Source organism: Trachypithecus francoisi, unplaced genomic scaffold (assembly GCF_009764315.1).
Source record: "Trachypithecus francoisi isolate TF-2019V2 unplaced genomic scaffold, Tfra_2.0 Lachesis_group17, whole genome shotgun sequence".
Taxonomy (NCBI): Eukaryota; Metazoa; Chordata; class Mammalia; order Primates; family Cercopithecidae; genus Trachypithecus; species Trachypithecus francoisi.
The window spans coordinates 64,431,820-64,456,131 of NW_022681462.1; the positions used below are offsets into that span (position 1 = coordinate 64,431,820).

The 24,312-nt window shown below is 39.5% G+C and overlaps 1 protein-coding gene across 9 annotated transcripts in view; it reads left to right on the plus strand.

Moving 5' to 3' along the window:
* THADA (THADA armadillo repeat containing) overlaps positions 1–24,312 on the plus strand; it is a 366,170-nt gene that overhangs the window by 191,815 nt on the left and 150,043 nt on the right. For all 9 annotated transcript variants that reach the window (XM_033175863.1, XM_033175871.1, XM_033175868.1 and 6 more), the window contains one exon: positions 2,448–2,616. In XM_033175863.1, coding sequence (XP_033031754.1) covers positions 2,448–2,616 — 169 coding nt within the window. The remainder of the gene's footprint in view (positions 1–2,447; positions 2,617–24,312) is intronic.

Sequence of the window (24,312 nt, forward strand, 5' to 3'; positions counted from 1 at the left end):
AATTTTCTATTCTTATAGCTACTAGATTCTAAATGTGCTCCTCAGACCCCCTCCGTGCCCCCAGTAGGTGACAAAACAGAAACCTAGAAATTTTTTTCTTAGTGTTTACATATATATGTATAAATTTGTCTATGATCTAATCTTTCCATCTAAAGAATTTGTGATAGAATATTTAACCATTGCATTATAATGAATGTTACTTAATTAAATATTACTTCAAGAATTGGCTCCTTTTTTGGTAATTGTGTTACTTTTTTGAGGAGAAGTTTTGTTTTGCTTTTTAACCTTGTTGTGTGCATTTGGAAACTACCCTAACACAGGGTATCCAAAAGCAGAAAATACTGGCACTTTTCCCACTTTCCATTCTTCCTCTTGCATGGATGCCAGAATCCTTTGGGAAATCATCATTTACAAAAGTCAGGAGCAAAAGGAGGGGCATTCTTTAGTGTACAGTCACTGCTAATTGGAAACTAAACATCTGTAACCATGTCAGAGTTATTTGTATTTGAAAAGAAACATTTGTATACAAGAGCCCTTTTGGTAACATAAAACACACTGCAACACAAAGTGTGTGCATTGGAGAGGTGGGTGACAGACGGAAGGGGAAGCTTCCAACAAATGACTGTGCCATACTAAGTGAGGTGATTTGCTAATTAAATCTCAAAACATTTTCAGAGTTTTTTTTTTTAATCAAATGAAGTTTCTCCCTGACCCCACCCTCATCATTTCCTATAGACCAAAGCAAACGTTTTTCTGCATTTGCCAGTTACAGATGAAACATTTAATCATTTAAAAAGAATAAGTGAGAAAATGGATGAGTTGTGGGAACTGTCACAACTACTGTAACCATAGCTCTCTGTTTTCCCACAGATAATATGGGGTGACCTCTTCTCCATCCTGAAACTGTCCTGCAGGACCTACCTGACAGACCTAACTGTCTTAGGGGGAAAAATAGCATTTTTTTTTTTTTTTTTTAAACCCACCCCATACTTCTTTCTCCTCTTCCCCTACCTCCCCCAACACCATGATGAAATTCTGCTCCGACTATTCTATTTGTACAGAAATTATATCTGTATTTCTTTTGGCATATTAGAATAAACATTGGCAATAATAATAATAACCTCTAAGGTATTAGAAACATTGCTATTGTAGGGCCCTGTCCCTCTACTTACTGAGCCAACATGGCCATGTAGCCCTAATGGCCTAATTCTTACCAAGTAATTCCTTCATGAACACAGATTAATTTTGAAGAAAGTCAAGAGGCCATCTCTTTTCCCCTGCAGAGTCTACCATCTTCTGACCTTCCCTATTCTTGTAATCTAAGACATTTCTGTAAGTTGAGTTACTTTTTAATTGGATGAAAAATCATGAAGTCTTGAGCGTTCTAGTCAAGAACTTACTTAAGCTGGTACTTAGCATATTGGACTTTCCTGTCAATCTCATATCTGTGAAGACTTTTACTTTGCTCTTAATCAATCAATCTCATATCTGTGGAGGCTTTAAAGTGCACAGTTTCAACAAAATAGTTATGGCCTTTCAGGTTCTGAGTGTTTATGAAGTTGAAAGGCTTGTAGATGACCTGCCTTTACAATGACTTTCTAGAATCTCAAAATAACACTTGTCCAGGACTTTCACTATTTAAGAACTGGCTTTTATTCCAGCTCTTTGGGTATGAGTCAGCCCAGAGGCAAGGATTTGGTGATTTGAAGGTCCATCTCTTGTTCTCTTAACAATTAGTTCAGACCATGTACTATGCTATTTGTGGTACTCCCCAGTATGGCCTGACCCACTTCTCAACCTTAACTTTTACTGTTATTCATGAACCTCTGCATTATTCAAACACATCTACCTACACCTTGAGTATTTCTAGTCTTGCTTTATACCACTTTGCCCTTGGTTGAAATGACTTCAGATCTTTCTTGGCCTACTTGAATCATGCTTGCTTTCCTGAGTTCCATCCTTCTTCTGATTTTCTATAGTCATAATGTCAAGGTCACTTGCTTCTCACTTTTCTTATACTGTCTCGTACTTTTGGTCATTTTTTCAAATATACTTTTCCTCTGGCCAACCAGAGTATGGGCTCTTCAAAGACAATGGTGACTCTCTTACTTTTTATGGCACTTATGGTGCTTTTGCTTATCATAAATACCCAATAAATAGTTAACAAGTAAGTTGTTTTTCACTACTACCTGTTTATTGTGTTATTCTCAAGCCTGCCTCTGTTTAATCTCCATGATAAAGAATTATAGATGCTAACGATGTTTTTAACCAAAGCGAAGTCACCTGTAGAACTAATGCAGATCCAAAACATCATTTGGAATAAGGAGCAACTCCTCTCTCCCCCTAGCCCCTGAATGTTCCAGCCCATGCTAGATAGAATGTAAGTATATACAAAGACAGATGTAGAGATGACTGTTGAATGGTCTTGTGTTTTTATTTCTCCCCAGGTGTGGTCACTCACCTGTCTATCACTCCCGTGAAATGGCAGCTCGTGCCTTGGTCCCATTTGTTATGATAGATCACATTCCTAATACCATTCGAACTCTATTGGCCACACTCCCCAGCTGCACTGACCAGTGTTTCCGGCAAAACCATATTCATGGGACACTTCTCCAGGTAAGTAAAGTTGCTTTGTGTGACTTCTGTCAAACAGCATAAGATGAACTCTGGTTTCTCATGTACTGTTAGCTGGTGAAGATTTGATACACAGCCTCTTAACTTTATTTGTAGAACTTTTTTTCTACTTCTGAAAGATCAGGTATCTCCTAGTTACGCTTTTTTCATCCCAAATATCACTACAGTGTTACACTGTGATTCTCTCAGGTTATCTTTTGCAATAAATCCCGTGTTTTCTACAGCATACTTTCTCCCACTTGGCCTTACCTCTGTAAGCCAAATAAAACTTTGTCTTTTCCATCAAGTATGCCTGCAAAACATTCTGGGCTACTACCTATTCAGAGTAAAACTGAAAGCATACCTTGAGAGAGGTTAGCCTAAGAGGCACAGGAAGAGTTATACACATCAGGGAGACTTTGCCCTGTGGCACAGCACCTTAGTACATGGAAGTATTGAACCTTTCCTGTTTTCTCTGTGCTACCAAAAAACCTTATTATTTTGAACAAATGTACAAGTTTATTGTTTTTAACCTAACATTTATTCTAGAAAAGAGTAACATACAAAGAGACTTTTTACTGAAACTGCCCTATTTCAACCCTAACTTGAAGACAGGTAGTATTGGTGAGGTCTTGTGTTCAAATGGCTGGTAGAGTTGCTCACACAGGCATAGGGTTAGGGGTGGAATATAAATGTCAGGTCATGTTCCCGGTTTATGAACAGAGTTGAGAGATGGCCTTGAGATCTCAATACATGTTATAAGCCTGAGATCGACACTGCTGATGTGGCAGGCAGTGTGTGGAGTGATTAACAAGATGAAACTCTGGAGCCAGACAGCCTGGGTGTGAATCTCAGATCTACCCCTCATTACTTATACATCCATGTCTTCGTTTTTGAAATAAGGATAATAGTAGCCTATACCTCATAGGGACTCTGTGAACACTAAGGGAGTTAATACATACAACATGCTTAGAATAGTGCCTGGTACACCACAAGATATATAGATAGTCATTATTATTATTAATTTTAATAAACCTGTACTATAATGAAAACTAGTTATTTCATAACTCATTCTCCCTAGGTAATAAGAATGCAAGATAGAACTATCTTTTTCTTTTTCTTTTTTTTGTTTTTTTTGAGACAGGGTCTTACTCTGTTGCCCAGGCAGGAGTGCAGTGGTGCAGTCTCGGCTCACTGCAAACTCTGCCTCCTGGGTTCAAGCCATTCTTGTGCCTCAGCCTTCTGAGACGTTGGAATTATGAGCTTTCTGCACCCCCACTGTTCCCACAGTCACCAGTTTTTGTATTTTTAGTAGAGATTGGGTTTCACCATGTTGACCAGGCTGGTCTCGAACTCCTGACCTCAAATGATCTGCCCACCTTGGCCTCCCAAAGTGCCGGGATTATGGACATGAGCCACTGTGCCTGGCCGTTCCTTGATTGTTTTCTATATTCAACAAATATTTACTGAATGCCTACTGCATACCACTGTGTCACAGTCATAATAGCAAGTAAGTCAGTTTTTGCCTTGAAGGAGCCAAGGACAAAAAAGTACCAGAAAATAGGCAATCACAATGTAGTGCACTAAGTGCTGGGTAAACACATAGCAGGGCCACCAGGCTCCTCTGGGAAATCGAGGAAAATGTCCCAGAGGAAGCAACATCTAAGCAGAGACTGAAGAAGTTAGCCAAGTAAAGAAAGGGAAGGAGTCTCCCATGCAAAGAGAGCAGCATAAAGGCTCCCAGTGGGTGAGAAGGTAGCCCCCGAGTGGGAACTGCTGGTTTGGGTGGGACTGAAGTTCTAGGTTGGCAGTTTTCAAATTTGTCTCAGAACCTCTTTAGACTGTTAAAAGCTATTACGGGTCCCAGAGAGTTTTGTCTATCAATAATTCAATTAGAAAGTAAACTTGAGACAGGCCGGGGTGGTGGCTCCTGCCTATAATCCCAGCACTTTGGGAGGCTGAGCTGAACAGATCAGTTGAGGCCAGGAATTCAGGACGAGCCTGGCCAACATGGCGAAACCCCATCTCCACTAAAAATACATAAATTAACTGTGTGGTGGTACATGCCTATAGTCCCAGCTACTCAACTTGGAAGGATGAGGCACGAGAATTGCTTGAACCCCAGAGGCAGAGGTTGCAGTGTGCCGAGATCATGCCACTGCCCTCCAGCCTGGGCGGCAGAGTGAGACTCTATCTCAAAAAAAAAAAAAGTAAACTTGAGAAAATATTTAAACACAAGGACTCACAAGTACATATTGCATTAGTCATCAAAATAATGACATTCTCACACACCTTGTAGCCTCTAGCAAACTCCAATGTACACTCATGAGAGAATGAGAGTAAAAGAGGAAACTATTTTCTAGGCATCACTTGAAAATAATTTGTCTTGGGGACCTCTTGAAAAGATTGCACTGCCCCAGACTGCAGTTTGAGATCATCTAGTCTATGTTACATACATTATGGGTCTTAGGTCGCTTCTTTAATATCAGCTCTTGAGCACTCATCTCCCTTGAGTTCTCACTACATCCCTGTGATGAAGAGAGGGGCAGGGGTTATTGTCTTGGTCTTAAAGATGGACCATTGTAACCCAAAAATTATTTGCTCTGCCTCAAAATTTATATCTCTTGATTGTGTCAGACTCTGCTGATTCTTCGAAAGAGCAGGGCTGGAATAATGAGGAATATAGAACAGCCTTTCCAAAGTGTAAACTATATCTGAGTTAGAAGGAAGGCCTAGCTTGTCAAATGGATAAGCCATCAGATTTTCTTTACTGAAGATCCACTCTTGGCTGAACTTTGTCCAAATAGTTTGGTTGGAGTTGCTTCTTGGGCTCTCTCATCAGTTGTGCAAATGAGCCTCCCAGCCTTGTTTCCCATACACACTACTGACAGTTCTGGCTGGGTTTCACCAGTCTGCCCAGCAACAAAACATGGTCTTTTGCTCTGCCTCTGGGCTGCTTTTGATAGTCTCAAGTTTACTTCTTCTGCTAGATAAAATGTGAAATCCTGTGGAAAGGGTAAAACCCTAGAACTCTGGGTTTGCTGTGGCTGTTGCTCTTGTTCCTAAGGGTTGGTGAGATGAAGGGCTTGTTGAATAAAAGCCAGCAAATGTGGGTGTTGGGTATCGTATTCATGTTTGTCAGGCAGATTCCTACCTTTATCAAGGTTAATTTACCCTGGTTCAGAAAAAGAAGTCAAAGGGACGCGGAAAGTCTTTCTGGCATGTCCATTTGAGTGTCACACCTGTGTTGTCCTAGTTCTGTCCATCCTGCGGTTCTTTATGGGGAAAGCATAAGGGGTTAAGTTGGGAAGGGCTCTTTTTCTTTTTCCTTTCTACATCTTATAGATTCCTCTCCACATAAAGCTACCTTTGAAATCATTAAAAAGCCTGCACCTGGAAAAGAGGTGTTAGGGATTGAAAGGAATGATCATCTCCATGGGATCTCCAGAGCCAGCTAAGTAAATATAAAGTTGTTATTTTTTTCAAAAGCAGGAAATCATTTTGTAGTCAGAAAACAAATTCTTTCACAGAACATTTTCTTGAATTATACATTTTGACCGCTTTGAAAATGTTTACATAAATATATAAAATCTCAGAGTATTTCTATAGTATACCTTGAAAACAAGAAATAAGCTGATCTCTGAATTTTCTGGGACTATGGAATAAAGACTCAAATAACACTTGCAAAAAAAGAACATGTGGGATTCATTTCTTAATCGTTTTAAAAACCAGAGGTTCATAATTGCTGTTTGAGATGGTTAGAAGTAACACACATTAGAAAAGGTGAGGTTATGCAGCAGATTCATGAGAGCCAGGGGTAAATGACATTAAATCTCAATAAAGGCTAGATAAGAGCCGTGGACATTACCTCATTTGGGAACATCACTAGCAGGGCTGCTGTGTCTTTTAAGTAGAATTAACCTTCTGTTTTTGTTGCCGAAACTCTTCATGTTGGGGACTTAACATTATTACTAGGTTGCTTGTCACTCTCGAGATCATATTGGAGTTCAGAAAATTCTTATATTGAGGAGGAGCGTGGCCAACAATCATGAGGAAGGGTTTATTCTGATTCTTGGGTACTTAACTCACATTTTGGGTGATTCATAAGAAAATGTCTACCATTTGAAATAAGAGTTTGAATTTTCAGTTTTTTCATTTCTTGTCTATTTTGGGTTTTTGTTGTTGTTGTTGTTGTTATGTACAAATAAAAGGTGATCTATTGCTCTTTAATTTAGCTCTTTTTTTTTTTTTTTTCTTTTGAGACAGAGTCTCACTCTGTCGCCCAGGCTGGAGTGCAGTGGCGCCATCTCAGCTCACTGCAACCTCTGCCTCCTGGGTTTAAGCAATTCTCCTGCCTTAGCCTCCCGAGTAGCTTGGATTACAAGCGCCCGCCACCACGCCCGGCCAATTTTTGTGTTTTTAGTAGAGACTGGGTTTCACCATGTTGGCCAGGCTGGTATGGAACTCCTGACCTCAAGCAATCCCCCTACCTCAGCCTCCCAAAGTGTTGGGATTACAGGTGTGAGCCACCGCGCCCGGCTGAGATAACATATTAAACTCCAAAGCCTGTGTTCCTATTTTCTTTAGAATGTGCTGCCTCTGATGTGAATAACAACTTTTTATGGCTAAGGAGAAGAAACCAAGAATCCATCTAAAGATAAACTTTATCACTCAGTTGCTCTCCTTAAATCTAATTTAGTATGTTATGATACAGTGGAAACAAAGTAAATCTATTTGTGTTATTGAGACAGAAGAAGTCAGTGAAACCCAGGGAAGCTGTGACCCGTAAAAGGTATATTGTACCCTCCCCTCTCTTCTCATCTCTCTGTCATCATTTCTCTTTGGTCTTCCATTTAATGCTACTAAATCTGTATCTGGAAATACAGATCCTCCCTTGGGACCTAGGCTATAGCCAAGTCTATAGTTGCCATACCTTCTATCATCCTTAAGGGTCTGACAAAACCTCTCAAACTTGGGTAACCATAGGAGTTACGGATCCTAGATCTAGGAACTGATAGGACCATGAGAAGGTGGTCAGGACTGAATTTAATTCAGCAGACACTGTAGCTTGCTTACCCTGTTCTAGGCACTGGTAAAAACATAAGGCGTTTGCCTTTGAGGCAAACTTAAAGAGAGCTGTGGATTAGAAGCCAAGTGAGCCCTCAGGGACCAGGGATCATATGAGTAACAGAAATGAAGAGGAGACAGAAGATACAATGCCAGACAGGGCATCAGGCATAAAAGGAGACTGAAACTGAGGCCATTTCTGCTTGAGTCTGGAACATCCCGATATACTCTGTGTTTGCTATAGGGTCAGAATCTTTACATGATGGGAACAGTAGTGTTGGGCTGGATGGGACAGATGAAGACCGAAATTGGAGTAGACCTTGGCATTACCTTTACGGGAAGAAAACCAGAAAACAAAGAAAGAAGTAAAGGTAGGCTAATTCGGCCAGCTAGTTGTATGAAGGAATCACTGTGCAAGAAGCAGGGATGGTACCAATCACCCTTCAGTCTATGCTACAGACGAGAGCAGTGGAAGCAAGTAGAAAATCAGTGACAGAGGTAGCCTTAAGTGTCAACTCTACTGGAGTTTCTTAAATAAGGAAGCAAATGAACATTTATAGAAAAGATATGTATATATATTTCTATTAATATTGCTGTGACATCAAAACTTGTGATTAAATATAAAAGAATTATCATTTCCATCTTTTAAAAATGTAATCATATGAGACAATGTCTTAGTGCTTTAAGAATTTTAATATCATTTATATTTCTTAAAAGTACAAAATTGTGAAACATAAAATGGTCCAGCTGTCCAGAAATGGAACATTTCTTGATAGATTCCATTTGGCGACCTAAGATGTTTACCATCTCCATTGTTGTTTGTTTTATGCCTCGAAAATATTATTTCAGAATGGAAAATCAAAAAGAAAAGCGTGAAACTATGCTGATGTTGTAAGTTATAGGTGGATTTCTGGTCTGTGTGCTTTTTTTCTGGAATGAGTCATCATTTGAAGAAAATGCTCACTCTTGTCAGGTGGCCAGATTTATTCTTTCTTTTTGAGAACTTGTGTTAGTGTGAAAGAAGAAAAATCTAAGTTGCTAGGCCCCCAGTCCAAAAAGTGTTAAGGCAGAGTTTCTCCAGTGGTGTGGCTATGGATGTGCCAAGGCATTTATCGATTCCTTCAGCTCTCAGGGAGTCTGAGTGTGACCTGGCAGGGCTGGAGCCTCTAGGCAGTCACCTGCAGCTGGGAGCAGCATCGTCGGTTTTATCCCAGAGTGCCAAAGAAAGATTACTTTCTATGTGTGCCTTGATGTGAAAAGGATTGGGAAGTACTGGGCTCTTAAAAAAGAAAAAAAAAAAACCTAAAGAAAGAACTAAACCTTGTTAAATCTTACCTTTTGGCAATATATTCCTTTCTGGATATAAGCCCAGAAAAGTCATTTTTAATTAAAATGCTACTTTTGAAGATGAATTAATCCCTTCCTTATAAACATCCAAATGCTTTTATTTAGTGTCTGTTACTTAGGGAGCTTTTGCTGGGTGTTGGAGACATCTCTGAGCTGCCAGGTTCTGGAGCATTGACTGTACTGCACTGTCATTATTCCCCAGGCAATGTACTGCTGTTTTGAAGTGCTCAGAACTCAGAGAATCAGTCAGGGGCATGTGGAACTTAGAGATTTGTCAGTTGATTAGAGTAGGGGAATTAATAGCAAAAAGAGGAAATATATATATTTAGTGCGAGAGTGTGTGTGTGTGTGTGATGTACCAGTCACTGAGTTCCTCCAGAGCCTCTTCTGGAGGATAGGTGTTATTCCCATCCTACTGGTGAGAAAACTGAGAACAGGAGGGGTTGTGAGATTTCACTAAAGTTATGCAAGATTAAAACTGGGATTCAAGCTTAGGGTTGTTTGAAGCTTTTGAGCTTATGTAGTTAACCACTGTACTATACTGCTTCTCTGTATAAGAAACTCTGTATACTGCTTCTCTGTACACTGCTTCTCTGGATGAAGACAAGGAATATTGTCAGGGGAGAAGGATTCTCTCTGGGGCCTTCGGGGTTGTGGGCAAAATGGGACTTGATATCATCTGTTTATTCATTCATTTGACAACTGCTAATTGAGCACGTGCCAAGCACTGTTTTGGGTGCTTGGACTACATCAGAAAACAGAAGAGACACATCCTTGCCCTCCAAGATTACTGCTCTCAGTGCACTTATATTCCAGCAGCAAGGAGACAGTAAAAAATGTTCAAGAAATAAACATTCAGTAAAATATATCAGAACTTATTATAGTAAATATAATAAGTAAATTAGATAGTTTGTTAGAAAGTAATTGTTGTTGCAGACAAAAGAACGAGTAGGCTGAGGGGAATCAGGAATAAATAGGAGAGGAGGGCAGTTGGCATGTCAGAATAGTCATCATTGGAAACAACGTTTGAGCAAATTATATCACATCACAGGACATGGGAAAAGTTTCTTATTTTTTGAATAAAGGTAAAGGGTGGACATCTTTTCGTCTGAAACTGCTGGCTGCAGACATCTGTAAGCAGGTATACCAAGTGCATGTTTGAGACTATCTTTACCCATAGGAAAGTACCAATAGAGTGGGCAGTAGTGGATAAACAAGGCCAGGAAGGATGCCATTACTTTAGAAATTTAAGAGCTCCCTAAAGTGAGCTCATCATACTATAGATGCCAGAATTGCTGGGGACTCTGAGGTCCTTTTCATCTGGAATCATAGTGAATAAGGTCAGTCTGTCATGGTTCTGATGAGCTTAGGCAAAGAGCAAAGTATCCATCATATTACTTTCTCTGCTTTCTAGTATGACATTTACCTTAACCCTCTGGATCTGGGCCTTAGAGATGTAGAGTAAATGTGGAGAATGTTTACTCTTCTGTTTAGCAAATATTTATTGAGAAGTTAAGTACATCATACTATGTCAGGTACTATGGAGGATACAAAGAAAATTTATAGCATATTCCCTGCTCTCAAGAAGCTTATGAGCTACCTGGAAAATAAACGATTGACACTGCAGACAGTTACCCAGAAATACATGGCTACATGTTATGTGCACCAAGCATGTGGCCGAGATCACACATCTGAGAGGCAAGACCAGGATGGACTGGAGAGATCAGAGGTTTCAGGGGAACATTGGGCCTTGGGATAAACCTTGAAACTAGCTTTCTGTTTTTGAGGCAAGGGACATGGTATGAGCCCAGGCATGGAGGAGGGCGTCAGAAAGTGTTTGCAGGAGGCAATGAGCAAACCAGCCTGTTGTGTCAAGGAGAGAGGATGTGTGAATGGCAGGGTGGGTGCAGGTCAACATGTGAGAGACCACAAATGCTGGGCCAAGCAGTTTGGGCTCTGTAGGCATGTAGCCTTCAAAGTGGGGTTTGCAAGACAATAACGTATGTGGAAGAATACGTTAGTGTGTTATTTATTTTATCGCATCCTTTTTTATTATTATTATGGTTATTGTTAGAGACTGGGGTATCACTGTGGTGCATAGGCTGGCCTTGAACTCTCAGGCTCAGTGGTCCCCTGCCTCAGCCTCCAGAGTAGCTGAGACTACAGGTGTACCTGGCTTTTAGTTATTATTTTACATTTGATATGTAATGTACATAATGTATTAATAGAATAGTATATAATTTCTAAGTTAGTAAGTACACAAAAGCTGGGAGCATGTGCTCAGAGAGGTCCTTTCAGGTAGTAGGTAAGAGCGGACTCTGGAGCCAGACTCTAGATCCTAGCTCTGCTGCTTACATTCTGTGCTATTTTGGGTGAGTTACTTAATTTCTGTGCCTCCACTTCTTCTGTAAATGGGAAAATAAAATGACCTCATAGGGTGGCTGTGAAGATTAAGTGAGTTAATATGTGGAAAGTGGGTAGCAAGGTCTCTGGTATATAGTAAATGCTCAGTAAATGTTAGTTGCTATTATTAATACTTGCTGCTACTGCCACCACCACTGCTACGGGTGGGGGGTGGAGGGAGTTATGATTAAAAATGTAAGAATCTCTGATGTAGATGGTGAGTAAAAGACCTTGAGCTAAAGAAAACTGTGTTTAAAAAAATTAATGTTGTACATTGAAATAATATTGTAAAACGTGAGGATTCCTATTGATATGTGAGTGCATAAGAGAAGTAAGTCCATTTTCAGCAATTTTGATTTTACGTTGTTATCATATTTCACAGAGAGGCTCCTCCGGTCAGTCACTGTGTTCTTTGCCTTCCTGTAGATCATGTTAAAGATTATAAGAGCTGAGGTTAGCTCAGATTTTTAAGAGCAGAGTTCCTGCCTATCAGGTTGTTATTCCTTGCACCTGTTTTGTTTTGAATTACATCCTCTCCCTCAGACCCCACCGGAAACTTGAGGAATCAGTGTCTCACACTGTCTGAGACAAAGGACTCTTTTTATCATGGGAAGGGAGAAATTTGAAGTTCATAAAGTGAAAGGAGATATAGGATCCTCCTAGATAGATTAATCTAGCACATTCCAAGTTTTTTTTTTTTTTTTCATCTTGGAAGACACGCTTTCCATCCCCTCCAAGCCATTCCACTCTTATTGTCTGAGACTTCATATGACTGAAGATAATTCTGAATATACTTTAAAAATTTTGCAACACAAGGAAACATCTCACAGTGGGCACACTGTCAGACTTTTGTCATTTCCTAGAATCCCTGTAAAATATCTGATGGTATGTGGTCCCATAATGTGAAGGGATTTGTTTGGTGGTTCTCATCCAATAAAAATAGTATTATTTGTTTTTACTTGTTTTTAGCATAAGCAGATGGAATAGGCAAAAAGTAATACCTTTGTTTTTATTAGGGTAGCATATTTGAGATTGCACAGTTTATGTACTTGTGCTATAGTTCTTAGATATATTTATGGCACCCAATATATTTGAGTTACTAAGGACACAGCTGACCATTTAAAAGCACTGTGGTTGAGTATAGCCAATTTGGCAGCCCCCCGAGGCCCGAAGTAAAATCAACACACAGGCCTAAAGGAAAGTTTAAATAAGTAATACAACTCTTTTCCTATTTTAGACCATATTATTGTTCATGACATTCTTGCATTTCTCTGTATTGCTACCCACTTTCACCCTTTGCTTCCGTAGCAGGGTTTCTCAGCCTCGGCACTCTTGACATTCTTTGTTGTGGGTGGCTGCCTTGTGCAATGTGGTGTGTTTGGTAGCACCCCTCCTTCATTTGTGACAACAACAACCAAAAATGTCTCTAGACATTTCCGTATGTCCTCTGGGGAGGCAGGGGGCGGAGGCAGGGACAACCTGTTGAGAACCTTTGTTCCATGGTCCCTATGGATTTTCCCCATCATCCTGTGGGATAAGGCATGATACAGCTCTTTTAAATACCAGCAACCACAAAAGAAATCATTCCTGACCCAGGCAGAAGTTGTGGCTCAGCATTCTACAGTGAGCCGTGCATAGGCATAAATGAAAAGGTAGGGGGATACAAAACTCAGACTGGAATCACTAAGGAGGCGCTTTCCTTCCTCTCTTTCTCTCTTTCTGCTGGAAAAGTGTTGTGAACATATAAGCCAGCTCACTTTTAAAATCGTAGCTTCTTATAACGTGCTTCATGTCCTTGTTCCAACCTGTTTCTGATCCACTTTCATGATGTATAACTGAAACTGAATTCTGCCCTCCCCAGAGTCAGAAAGCATAATAAAATTCTAGTTTCTATTTACCTAAGGAAGCTTCGGAAAATAACACATAATTAAAATTTTATCACTTCTTTACTTGAAGCACTGATGAATTGCTAGGTACAGTTGCTCTCTGTTTCATTGATCCCCTCTTGGGTTGGGGACAAGAGGCTGTGTGAATGAATCTTCTCTAAGAACAGAGGTTCTGCTGAAAACTTAACCCAGAACATAAAATTTTTTTCTTTGAGTTGAGCATAAAACTTTATCCATATTCCCAGATTCAGACCTCAGAAAGGAAACTGGTGGATAAATCTAATGGGTACTGAAAATACATGGTGGAGATAGTAATTATGCTTTTTTTTTTTTTTTTTGAGAGGAAGTCTCACTCTGTAGCCCAGCCTAGAGTGCAGTGGCGTGATCTTGGCTTACTGCAACCTCCACCTCAGCCTCCTGAGTAGCTGGAATTATAGTTGTGTGCCACTGCATCTGGCTAATTTTTTGCATTTTTTAGTAGAGACGGGGTTTCACCATGTTGGCCAGGCTGGTCTTGAACTCCCATCCTCAGGTAGTCCATCCACCTCAGCCTCCTAAAGTGCTAGGATTATAGGCGTGAGCCACCGCACCCAGCCTGTAATTATGTTAAGATTTTTTAAAGGACCTTAAATATTATATAGATGTCATATATGTAAACGTCAAAGTCAGTAGCAAATCTGTTGCTTGACTCTGAAAGTAGTATGATGCATACAAGTAAGACTTTTAAAAGCATATCCTTATTATTGCTTTTAGAAATTGTCAAATCAGGCCGGGCGCGGTGGCTCAAGCCTGTAATCCCAGCACTTTGGGAGGCCGAGACGGGCGGATCACGAGGTCAGGAGATCGAGACCATCCTGGCTAATACGGTGAAACCCCGTCTCTACTAAAAAATACAAAAAACTAGCCGGGCGACGAGGCGGGCGCCTGTAGTCCCAGCTACTCGGGAGGCTGAGACAGGAGAATGGCGTGAACCCGGGAGGCGGAGCTTGCAGTGAGCTGAGAGGTGGCCACGGCACTCCAGCCTGGGCGGCAGAGCCAGACTCCATCTCAAAAAAAAAAAAAAAAAAAAAAAAGAAATTGTCAAATCATTCTTGCACGTGTTTTTCTTTGTCTATTTGGGGGAAAAAAAGGAAAACTACATCTATTATATTAAATATAATTATATTGTTTTTCTGTTTTGGACAAAGGCATATGTTTGAAAAAAACATAAGTTAAATCTTACTTGAATTTCTCTTGTTACTGTCAATAACATGCATATTTTGTGCCTTCTCTACATCAAGTGAATGGGATTATTGAGGTATAAATTTGTACTTGCAAATGTTCACCTTTTCTGCCAAATGTTGTCTTCCTGCTTCGTCCTCCACTTTTTTTTCCTTATTAATTAGTGGATTGTGTGTTATAGTCTTGAACTGGTAGGTCTCTGAAGCAGTTGTTGAGGTGTGTATAGGCATCAGATATCAGATGTTTTACTGATGGACCCACGTTCATATGGAATAGGTATTTAGAATCTTGCTCATTTTTCTATTTGGGATGCCTTTTTAATCTTTACAAAGTAAAATTTCTGGTGAGAGGGACATTTTTCATTAGCTTCCTGAGAATCATATTTCTAAAAAGGGGTCTAAGATTGTTTGTTTGGAGTTTTTTTTTTTTAATATCAAATGGATTTAAGAGGTTTTTTTAAAGTTGTGACTTTGAAGAGTTTACAAGTGCCAGAAAATTCCATCACCTTTGTTAATCTTCAAAGAGATCAGTATAATTAACATTTTACATGTGCTGTTTGACACTTTTTTTTTCTTATTCACTTCTTAAGCCTTTAAAAAAAATTTAGATAGTAAGATGACTTTTACATGTAAATTTTAGTCCATTTATAGCAGAAAGACTTTATGCTTGCCCTTTCTTCTTAGATTACAGGATATATAGTCATTTTTATATCTAACATGTTTCTGAAATGCAGTTTCAGTTTCCTGCTTTCTAATTGATTTTTTCAAATATGTGAGACATTTACTTGTCCAATTACCAAATTGTTTTTTGGGTTTTTTTTTGTAGGGTTTTTTGTTTTTGTTTTTCGTGTTTTTTGAGACAGAGTCTCACTTTGTCACCCAGGCTGGAGAGCAGTAGTGAGATGTTGGCTCACTGCAAACTCTGCCTGCCAAATAGCAGGGACTACAGGTATGCACCACCACACGTGGCTAGTTTTTGTATTCTTAGTAGAGATGGCGTTTCACCATGTTAGCCAGGCTTATCTAGAACTCCTGACCTCAGGTGATCTGCCTGTCTTGGGCCTCCAAAGTGCTGGAATTACAGGCGTGAGCCACTGCACCTGGCCTCCAAACTGTTTTTTAATTTTGTTTATTTATTTATTTTAATTTAATTTTTTGTAGAGATGGAGTCACACTGTGTTGCCTAGGCTGATCTTGAACTGTTGGGCTGAAGCAATTCTCCCTCCTCAGCCTCCCAAAGTGCTGGGATTACAGACGTGTTCCACTGCATCCAGCCGCAAATTTTTCTTATACTGAAAAGAAGTATGCATTGATCAGTTTGAGAGAAAATTGAAATAGTCATCAGGTCTGTTTTTTAGATGTGCATATAGAGAACAGAGATACAAGGCAGTAATTTATTAAAATTCATGATTGAACATATGGATATGTGTGTTCAATATGTACATTTAGGAAAAAGATGCTAGAAATTTGAGTTGATGTTCTTCAAAGGAAACTGTTAGAGTAAATTAGAAATGTAATTACAATCCACACCCACCAACTCAAAGGGGTACCGAGTTGGGTAGGTTTCTGAAGAAAATCAATAACAGTGTCCCCTGGCCTGTAATCCCTAAGCTGTGGTAGGCTCTTACTCATGCCCTTGCCCCCCAAGAGCTCAACGGCCTCATTAGAGAGAAGGACTATATTGTTCAGTAAATGTGTCTTGAAGATCATCATTTCATCTATTCTGGAAAAATGTATGATTTACTTTGTTACTCTCCCCTTGTCCTAGCTTTTCCTCCTTTGTTGTTTCTCTAAATTTTTACTTCTCCCTCCCGAATGAGAGCATGAGTAGAGATGCATAATTTTCAGTTGTCTATCCATTTCAGAAGTTAACTCTTACTATCACTGCATTGATCAGAGTAAGTTTGGTCATTTTAAAAATCATATAGAGAAACTGAGATGGGGGGGTAACCTGTATGTGTGTGTTAGAAGTTAGACCAGGAGTGATGGTAGAGGCCTAAAAACATCTAAAATTTCAGTTAAAAAAAGAAGCAAAATAACTCCAAAAAGTCTGCCAAAGAATTTATGTTCAAGTGAATATTTTTGGTATTTTTGTATATATTTAAGAATTGACGACATCTTTCACTTTTTAAAAAAAAAAATGATTGACCTTTCACAGGTGCAATAGGTTGCTGTGGAGTGTTAGTAAGCACTCATTTCCTGAGGTCAGGCACAGTTTAGAGAACCTTGTCACTCAAAATGTGGTGCTGGACCACAGAATCGGCATTGCTTAGAACTGGTTAGAAATGCAGAATCTTAGGCCACCTCAACCCTCTTGAATTAGAATCTGCATTTTCACAAGATCCCCAGTTAAACTCCTATGTTCATTAATGTTTTTTTTTTTTTTTTGAGACGGAGTCTTGCTCTGTCGCCCGAACTGGAGTGCAGTGGCCGGATCTCAGCTCACTGCAAGCTCCGCCCCCCGGGTTCTCGCCATTCTCCTGCCTCAGCCTCCCGAGTAGCTGGGACTACAGGCGCCCGCCACCTCGCCCGGCTAGTTTTTTTGTACTTTTTTAGTAGAGACGGGGTTTCACCATGTTAGCCAGGATGGTCTCGATCTCCTGACCTCGTGATCCGCCCGTCTCGGCCTCCCAAAGTGCTGGGATTACAGGCTTGAGCCACCGCGCCCGGCCTCATTAATGTTTAAGTACTAATTCAGATGAGCCTTTTTCAGGATGCCTGTACTGGGGCTCCCAGCTAGTAGCTAGATGGTTGGACCAACTGAACCTAACATTCAGTGATTGGTTATGCCTTTGTTTCCATGACCAACAGGGAGATTGGTGTGATGCTAATTATCTGGTATATTAGCTTAAAATGCTGACGATAACCCTCAATACTGTAAGTGATATATAGCTTTGTGTTCTAGCTGTCACCTGATTCTTTGTTTCCAAGAAGATGGTGAACTCATGGAGGGCGGGGATTGTGCCTTACTTATGCTCTGTCTCCAAAACACCTATTACTAAGCATATAGTGAGCCCCAGGTTGATCGGTTTGATTCGCTTTTCCAAGAACCAATTTTGATTTTGTCAGTCATCTCTGTGTGGTTAGATGCATCTTTTATTATTTATTCTCTTTCAATATGTATATTTAGAGCCATAAATGTTCATTTAATGCCGTTTTAGTCCCATCCCATAAGAGTTCATACATGGTGCTTTCATTGTTGTCCACTTTTAAATATTTGAGAATTTTCATATTTTATTTTTAACCCATTGATTATTTTTTGAAATTTAAACATTGATGTTGAGGTCTTATTGTTAAATTTTGTTATAATGTTATTTTGTGGCCAGAGACATAATCTGCAATTATATTCCTTCTTTGAGAATTTTTTGAAGCCATTTTTGTGGTATGGTAGTATGGTAGTTTGTGAATTGCGTGCTTGGAAGACTGTTGTGTTACTTATATCTTCTATACTCTTACTGATTTTTAAAACCTGCTTAATCTGTCATTTTATAAGCAGTGTGTCAAAAGCTCCTATACGTGAATTTATCTTATTTCTTCTTTAATTCTATACATTTTGGTGCAGCAGTTAGAAGCATATCCATGAAGTGGCTAGAATCTTTATGATTGTAATGCTTTTTAAGGAGAATTGTTCCTTTTATCATTAAGTATTTTCCTCTTTGATAGCTGTTAATGCCTTTTGGCTTAAATTCTAGTTTTTTCTGGTATTGATACGGTGATTTGCTTGGTATTTCTTGAAAATATTTTTTATCTTTTATGTTCATTCTTTCTGTCTCTCTAAGTTTTAGTTGTCTCTCGTAAAGAACATATATCTGATTTTGTTTCAGTGTGCAATCTGATAGTCACTGTCTCATTTTAAATAAACTTCTTACTTAAGAATAGTTTTATATATATTGAAAAGTTACTAAGATAATACAGAAAGTTTCTGTGCACCCCTCACCTAGTTTCTCCCATTGTTACTGTCTTATGTTAGTATGCAACATTTGTCATGGCTAAGGAAGTAATTGGTACATTACTGTTAACACCACACACTTTATTCAGATTCCACGAGTTTTCACCTACTGTCTTTTTTCTGTTCCAGGATCCCATCCAGGTTACCACATTACATTTAGATGTCATATCTCCTTAGACTCTTCTGGTCTGTGACAGTTTCTCATGTTTTTGATGGTATTAACAGTTTTGAGGACTACTGGTCAGATATTTTGTAGAAAGTTCCTCAATTTGGGCTTATCTGTTTGTTTTTTTAATGGTTAGACTAGGAGTATGGGTTTTTGGGAGAAAGATCACTGAGGTGGTTTGCCATTATCTTCATGTCATATCCAGGATACATGCTGTCAATATGACTTATCACTGGCTAGGCGCAGTGGCTCACGTCATAATCCCAGCACTTTGGGAGGCCAAGGTGGGCAGATCACTTGAGGTCAGGAGTTTGAGACCAGCATAGCCAACATGGTCAGACCTTGTCTCCACTAAAAATACAAAAATTAGCCAAGCATGGTGGCGCACACCTGTAATCTCAGCCACTCAGGAGGCTGAGACAGAAGAATCACTTGAATCCAGGAGGTGGAGGTTCATGCCACTGATGGCCAAGATCATGCCACTGCAGCCTGCGGGACAGAGTAAGACTCCATCCAAAAAAAAAAAAAGACTTATCACTGTTGATGTTAACGTTAATCACATGGCTTAGAAGTTGTATTTGCCAGATTTCTCCACTGTGGAGCTACTTTCCTCTCCTGTCTTTTCCATACTCTACTCTTTGGAATCAAATCACTAAGTGCAGCCCACACTCAGGGGGTTGGGAGAAGGAAGTTGAGCTTCACCTCCTGAAGCTGGGTAGGGGGCGTATTGACATTACTTATTTTGAATTCTTCTCTGTGGAAAATTTGTCTCTTCTCTCCCATTTATTTATTTGTTCAATCATTTATTTCAATCAGTATGGACTCACAGATATTTATTTTGTACTTTGGGTTGTAATCCAGTATTACATTATTTATTTTGTTGCTCCAGTTATTTAAGCTTCAGTTTTAGCTATTGGGAGCTCTTTCAGGTTGGCTCCTGGGTGCCTTTGACATGCCTTCATCCTTTCAGTTTGTTTTTCTTCATTTTTTTTTTTTTTTTGACAGTCTCGCTCTGTCTCGCCCAGCCTGGAGTGCAGTGGCGCGATCTCAGCTCACTGCAGTCTCTGCCTCCCAGGTTCAAGTAATTCTCCTGTCTCAGCCTCCCAAGTCGCTGGGACTAGAGGCGTGCACCACCATACCCAGCTAATTTTGTATTTTTCGTAGAGACAGGGTTTCGCCGTGTTGGCCGGGCTGGTCTCGAGCTCCTGACCTCAGGTGATCCACCAGCCTCAGTCTCCCAAAGTGCTGGGATTACAGGCGTGAGCCACCACACCCCGCCATTTTTCTTCCTTTCTGGCACAAGATGTTCTAGTTTCACCTTGTATATTCCCTTTTCTACATATAGAATTAGTCATTTCTCCAAGGAGACCTGGTTTCTTTTATTGGAGAATGATATTCGAAACCAAGATTGGGGCACTGAGTATGCTCATGGCTACTGGGGTGTTATCTTTTCTAGGCCCTCTCAGTGGACAGAGCTAGGAAATACATATATGTATACTAACCCATTTATGCACACATGTCTATTTCTGTTTCTGTCCTTCTGCAACTGTATTTAAACTAAACAAGAGTTCGTACTGATGTCTTTGACTCTACTCCAGTACTGCGTGGTTCATTTTAGCTTTCTGACTTATATATCTGTAACCTTTGTCCAACAGTGAGAAACCTAGCTCCTGTCATCTACTACTCATTTATTTCCTCGAGTCCCAGTATAGTTGCACAGATGTTTCAGAATTTTTAACCCATACTAATGGGAGAAAAAAACCTTACCTACTAGAATACTGTATATACATTTCTTTTGTCTTTAGTCTTACAGCTTCTAGTTAGAACATAATTTTTCAAAGTTATTTGTAGAATACAGTTAGATTCTTTCACCACAATTGGGTTCTTTTGTCCTGATCTCCTGGTTGATTTTTTTTAAATTTGCATACATTAAACTTTAGTCCTTGTACTATAAAGTTCTGTGCATTTTAACCAGTATATAGGATCCTGTACCCACCACTGCAATATCATATAGGTTAGTTCCACACCCTAAAAAATTTCCTGTAGTTCGCCTAAGCATTCCTATTTCCACAAACCTCTGGCAACCACTGATTTTTCCATCCAGTGGTTTTGCCCTTTCTAGAATGTCATATGAGTGAAATCATAAAATATGTATAACCTTTTCATTCTGGCTTCTTTCAGTTAGCAAAATACATTTAATATTCATCCATATTGAAGCCACAGCTTCTTTGTATTGCTGAATACTGTTTCATTTTATGGATATACCAAGTTTGTTTACCCCGTTCACCTATTGAGGGACATCTTGGTTGCTCCCACTTTGGTGCGGTTATGAACAAAGGTACTATACATATTTGTAAGTTGGTTTTTATGTGAACATAAGTTTTTAAATCAGTTGGGTAAGTACCTAGCAGATTGCTGGGTCATGTGGTGAGTCTGTGTTTAACTTTATAAGAATCTGACTATCTTCCAAAATGACTGTACCATTTTGCATTCCCACTAGCAGTGAATGAGAGTTCCTGTTGCTCTCAGTCCTTGTTAGCACTTGGTGTCACCAGCTTGTTGGGTTTTAGCTGTTCTAGTAAGTGTGTAGAATTATAATAGCTCATTGTGGTTTTATAGTTCTTGTCTTTTAGTAGGCTATTTTAATCCATTTACATTAATTATGATTCCTGATATTGAACTTTTTTGGTTCTATTATTTCACATTTTCTCTTTAACACATTTTTCTTTGCTTCTTGTTTTCTTTCCTTTTACAATTGTATTAAATAGTTGTGTGTTTTTTTAACTCTCTCTTCATTTTTTTCCTTATTCTTTTGGAAGTTATAGACTCCATCTCTATCTTTTTAAGAGGTTGTCCATAAAATCTTAAAGATATTATCTTTATTTTCTCTTCTCCAGAAGATATGGACGTTAGAATACTGTAACTGAATTTGCTTTTCCTGTCTTCTACATTATTATTGTCTACTGGGCCTACCTTGGTTTTAATCAGTCATTATTTTTAGTATTTTACACTCAGTATTTATGCTTGCTAACATATTTAACCAATTTCTCTGTTCATTATTTTTTCTTGCGTCCCACTCCTTTCTTCTGATTTCCGTTTCTGTCTTACCCTGTTTCTGTCTTATCCTGTAGTTGAGGTTGTCCAGGTTGACACTTTTTTCCTTCAACACTTTGAAGATATTATTAGGCTGGTGCGATGGCTCACGTCTGTAATCCCAGCACTTTGGGAGGCGAAAGCAGGCGGATCACCTGAGGTCAGGAGTTTGAGACCAGCCTGGCCAGCATGCAGAAACCCCATCTCTAATAAAAATACAAAAATTAGCCGGGCTTGGTGATGGGTGCCTGTAATTCCAGCTATTCAGGGGGCTGAGGCAGGAGAATCACTGGAACCCTGGAAGCAGAGGTTGCAGTGAGCCCAGATCATGCCACTGCGCTCCGGCCTGGGCAACAAAGGGAGACTCCATCTCAAAAAGAAAAAAGAAGATACTATTGTATTGTCTGTGACGTCTGTTATTATAATGAGACAGCTATCATCAGTTTGATTGTCATTCCTTTGTAGATTATCTACTTTTTGTGGCATTTAAGATTTTTCTGTTATTGATGGCTTACAGTTTTATTGTGATGTTCCTAGGTGATCATTGGTTATATTTATTATACTCAAGACTTGGTGAAGTTCCTTAATATGAACTAATACCTTTATTAAACTCCAGAATATTCTTTATCTCCGTCTCTTTGAATATTGTCATTTCACAGTTCTCTCCAATTTTTATCTCTGGACTTTATTCTTGATTAGTTCTTCAGATATTAGTTCTAGTTCACTGATGCCATTTTCAGTTGCCTATAGTGACACAGGTGAAATACGTATTTCATTCTGTCATGGAATTTTCTACTTCAATGAAGGTGTCTCTTCCCCATCCCACCCTGAGATCTGCCTCTTATTTTCTCATGGTAATTCTGTTTATTTCTTTTAGTCTTTTCATTATCTCTTTGACTGTTTTCTATTAATTTCTTCTTAAATGCCCAACATCACCTCTGCAATATTTTCTCTAAAACCTATGACCTCTATCTAATTATGTGAAAATACTATACAAACCCAAATTGAGGGACATTCTACAAGGTATCTGTTTACCTTAGTCTTTTTCAAGTTACTGGTTTTCTGTAGTTCCTGGAATGTGAATTCTGCCTTTGCTGTGTCTGGTGCCTTTCCCAAGGGTTGTAATTGTTTTTTAGCTCATCTTCAGGAACAGTTTTTCCTGGCAGTCACCTGTGCACTGGATGGTAGAGGCAGTTGTCTCTGGTAGTTTTACGTTTAACCTTTTAGGGTCCTTCCTATACATATCATAGGTCAAGACCCAGCATTATGTAAAGTTCTTGTTCCTATACTCCATATGCCTCTCTCAAACCTGAAATTGTGATTGCTTATAAGGAACAAATTTTTCACCTCTGGCCCCAAGGTAACAGATTCTTTGCCATATCCCCAATCAGATGATGGAGCTTTCTAGTGAATGAAACAGTTTTTCATCACTGTAAGCTTTGTGCAGTGTTCTCAGCGCAGCATCTAATTCCCCTGTGGGTCACTGCACCTCATCGGTCACTATGGCTCTAAGTTCCTTCTTTATATCTGGCATTTAGAGATTCCCTTTCTTGCCGTTGAGCTTTGTGTATTTAACACATTTTTTCCTTAAAAAAACAAAATCTGTGTCTAAAGAGGAGGGGGAAACGTCATGTGTCACCTCAGTCAAGCATTGACTGAATTTTCAAATCCCTTGTTGTGAATGAATTATCAGGTTGATCCCTCTTCCAGGCCTGTGGTAATGGCACATATAAGAGCATATTAAATATTCAAGTAGGAAAGGACCATTATCTAAACTCTAAACAATTCTAAACAATTTATAATTTTGCCAAAGGCATTTGCAGACTCTTCCACAGGTAGCTCAGAGGAGATGCTATTGTTTATCCCAACTCCCCACTGCTGCCTTCTCTTCCCGCGATATTGTGCCACTCCCAGGGCTATGTTCTGCCCAAGAATAGGTTGTGTTGAGTCATAGAATTTTAAACCTGTAGATGGCCTTTGAGCTGTGTACTCCATGAATGGGAAAACAGACCTGAGGAGGTGACCTGAATTTTTTGAGACTGAGGACCGTGCCTCACTCACCACTTAAACTCCCAGTGTCTGACACTGGCTCTGGCACATAGTAGGGGCTCCTGAAATGTTGGCTGCATGTGAAGTCACACAGTCATTTAGGAGCCAGAACCCATGAATCTTAATTCCCTGGACAAACTCATTCTAGGCCACCCTCCTTTCTAGTCATCTCACATAAAAAAACAGATTTTGTTTGCCTCAGAGTAGTGATGGATAGAGATAAGTGAGCTGCATGTATCTAGGTTGCCAGAGCCTCTGCGAAGCCCATCTGAATGTCAGTCATAACTGACATTTGACTTAATTCAAGTGTGGTATTTGGGGCTCAGAAACCTAGTAAGAGTCTTCGCTGTTGATTCCAAGCAGGTGTTAAGTGTTTTGCTTCTAAGTGAGACAGAAATAGACTTCATTCGTTTAACATGTGGCCTTCAGTAACCGAGACGGAATGTTTAGAATATGGATCTTTATCATTGTCTGAGGGCATCCTAGTAAATCTCTAACACCACATGTAGTTTGGGAAAG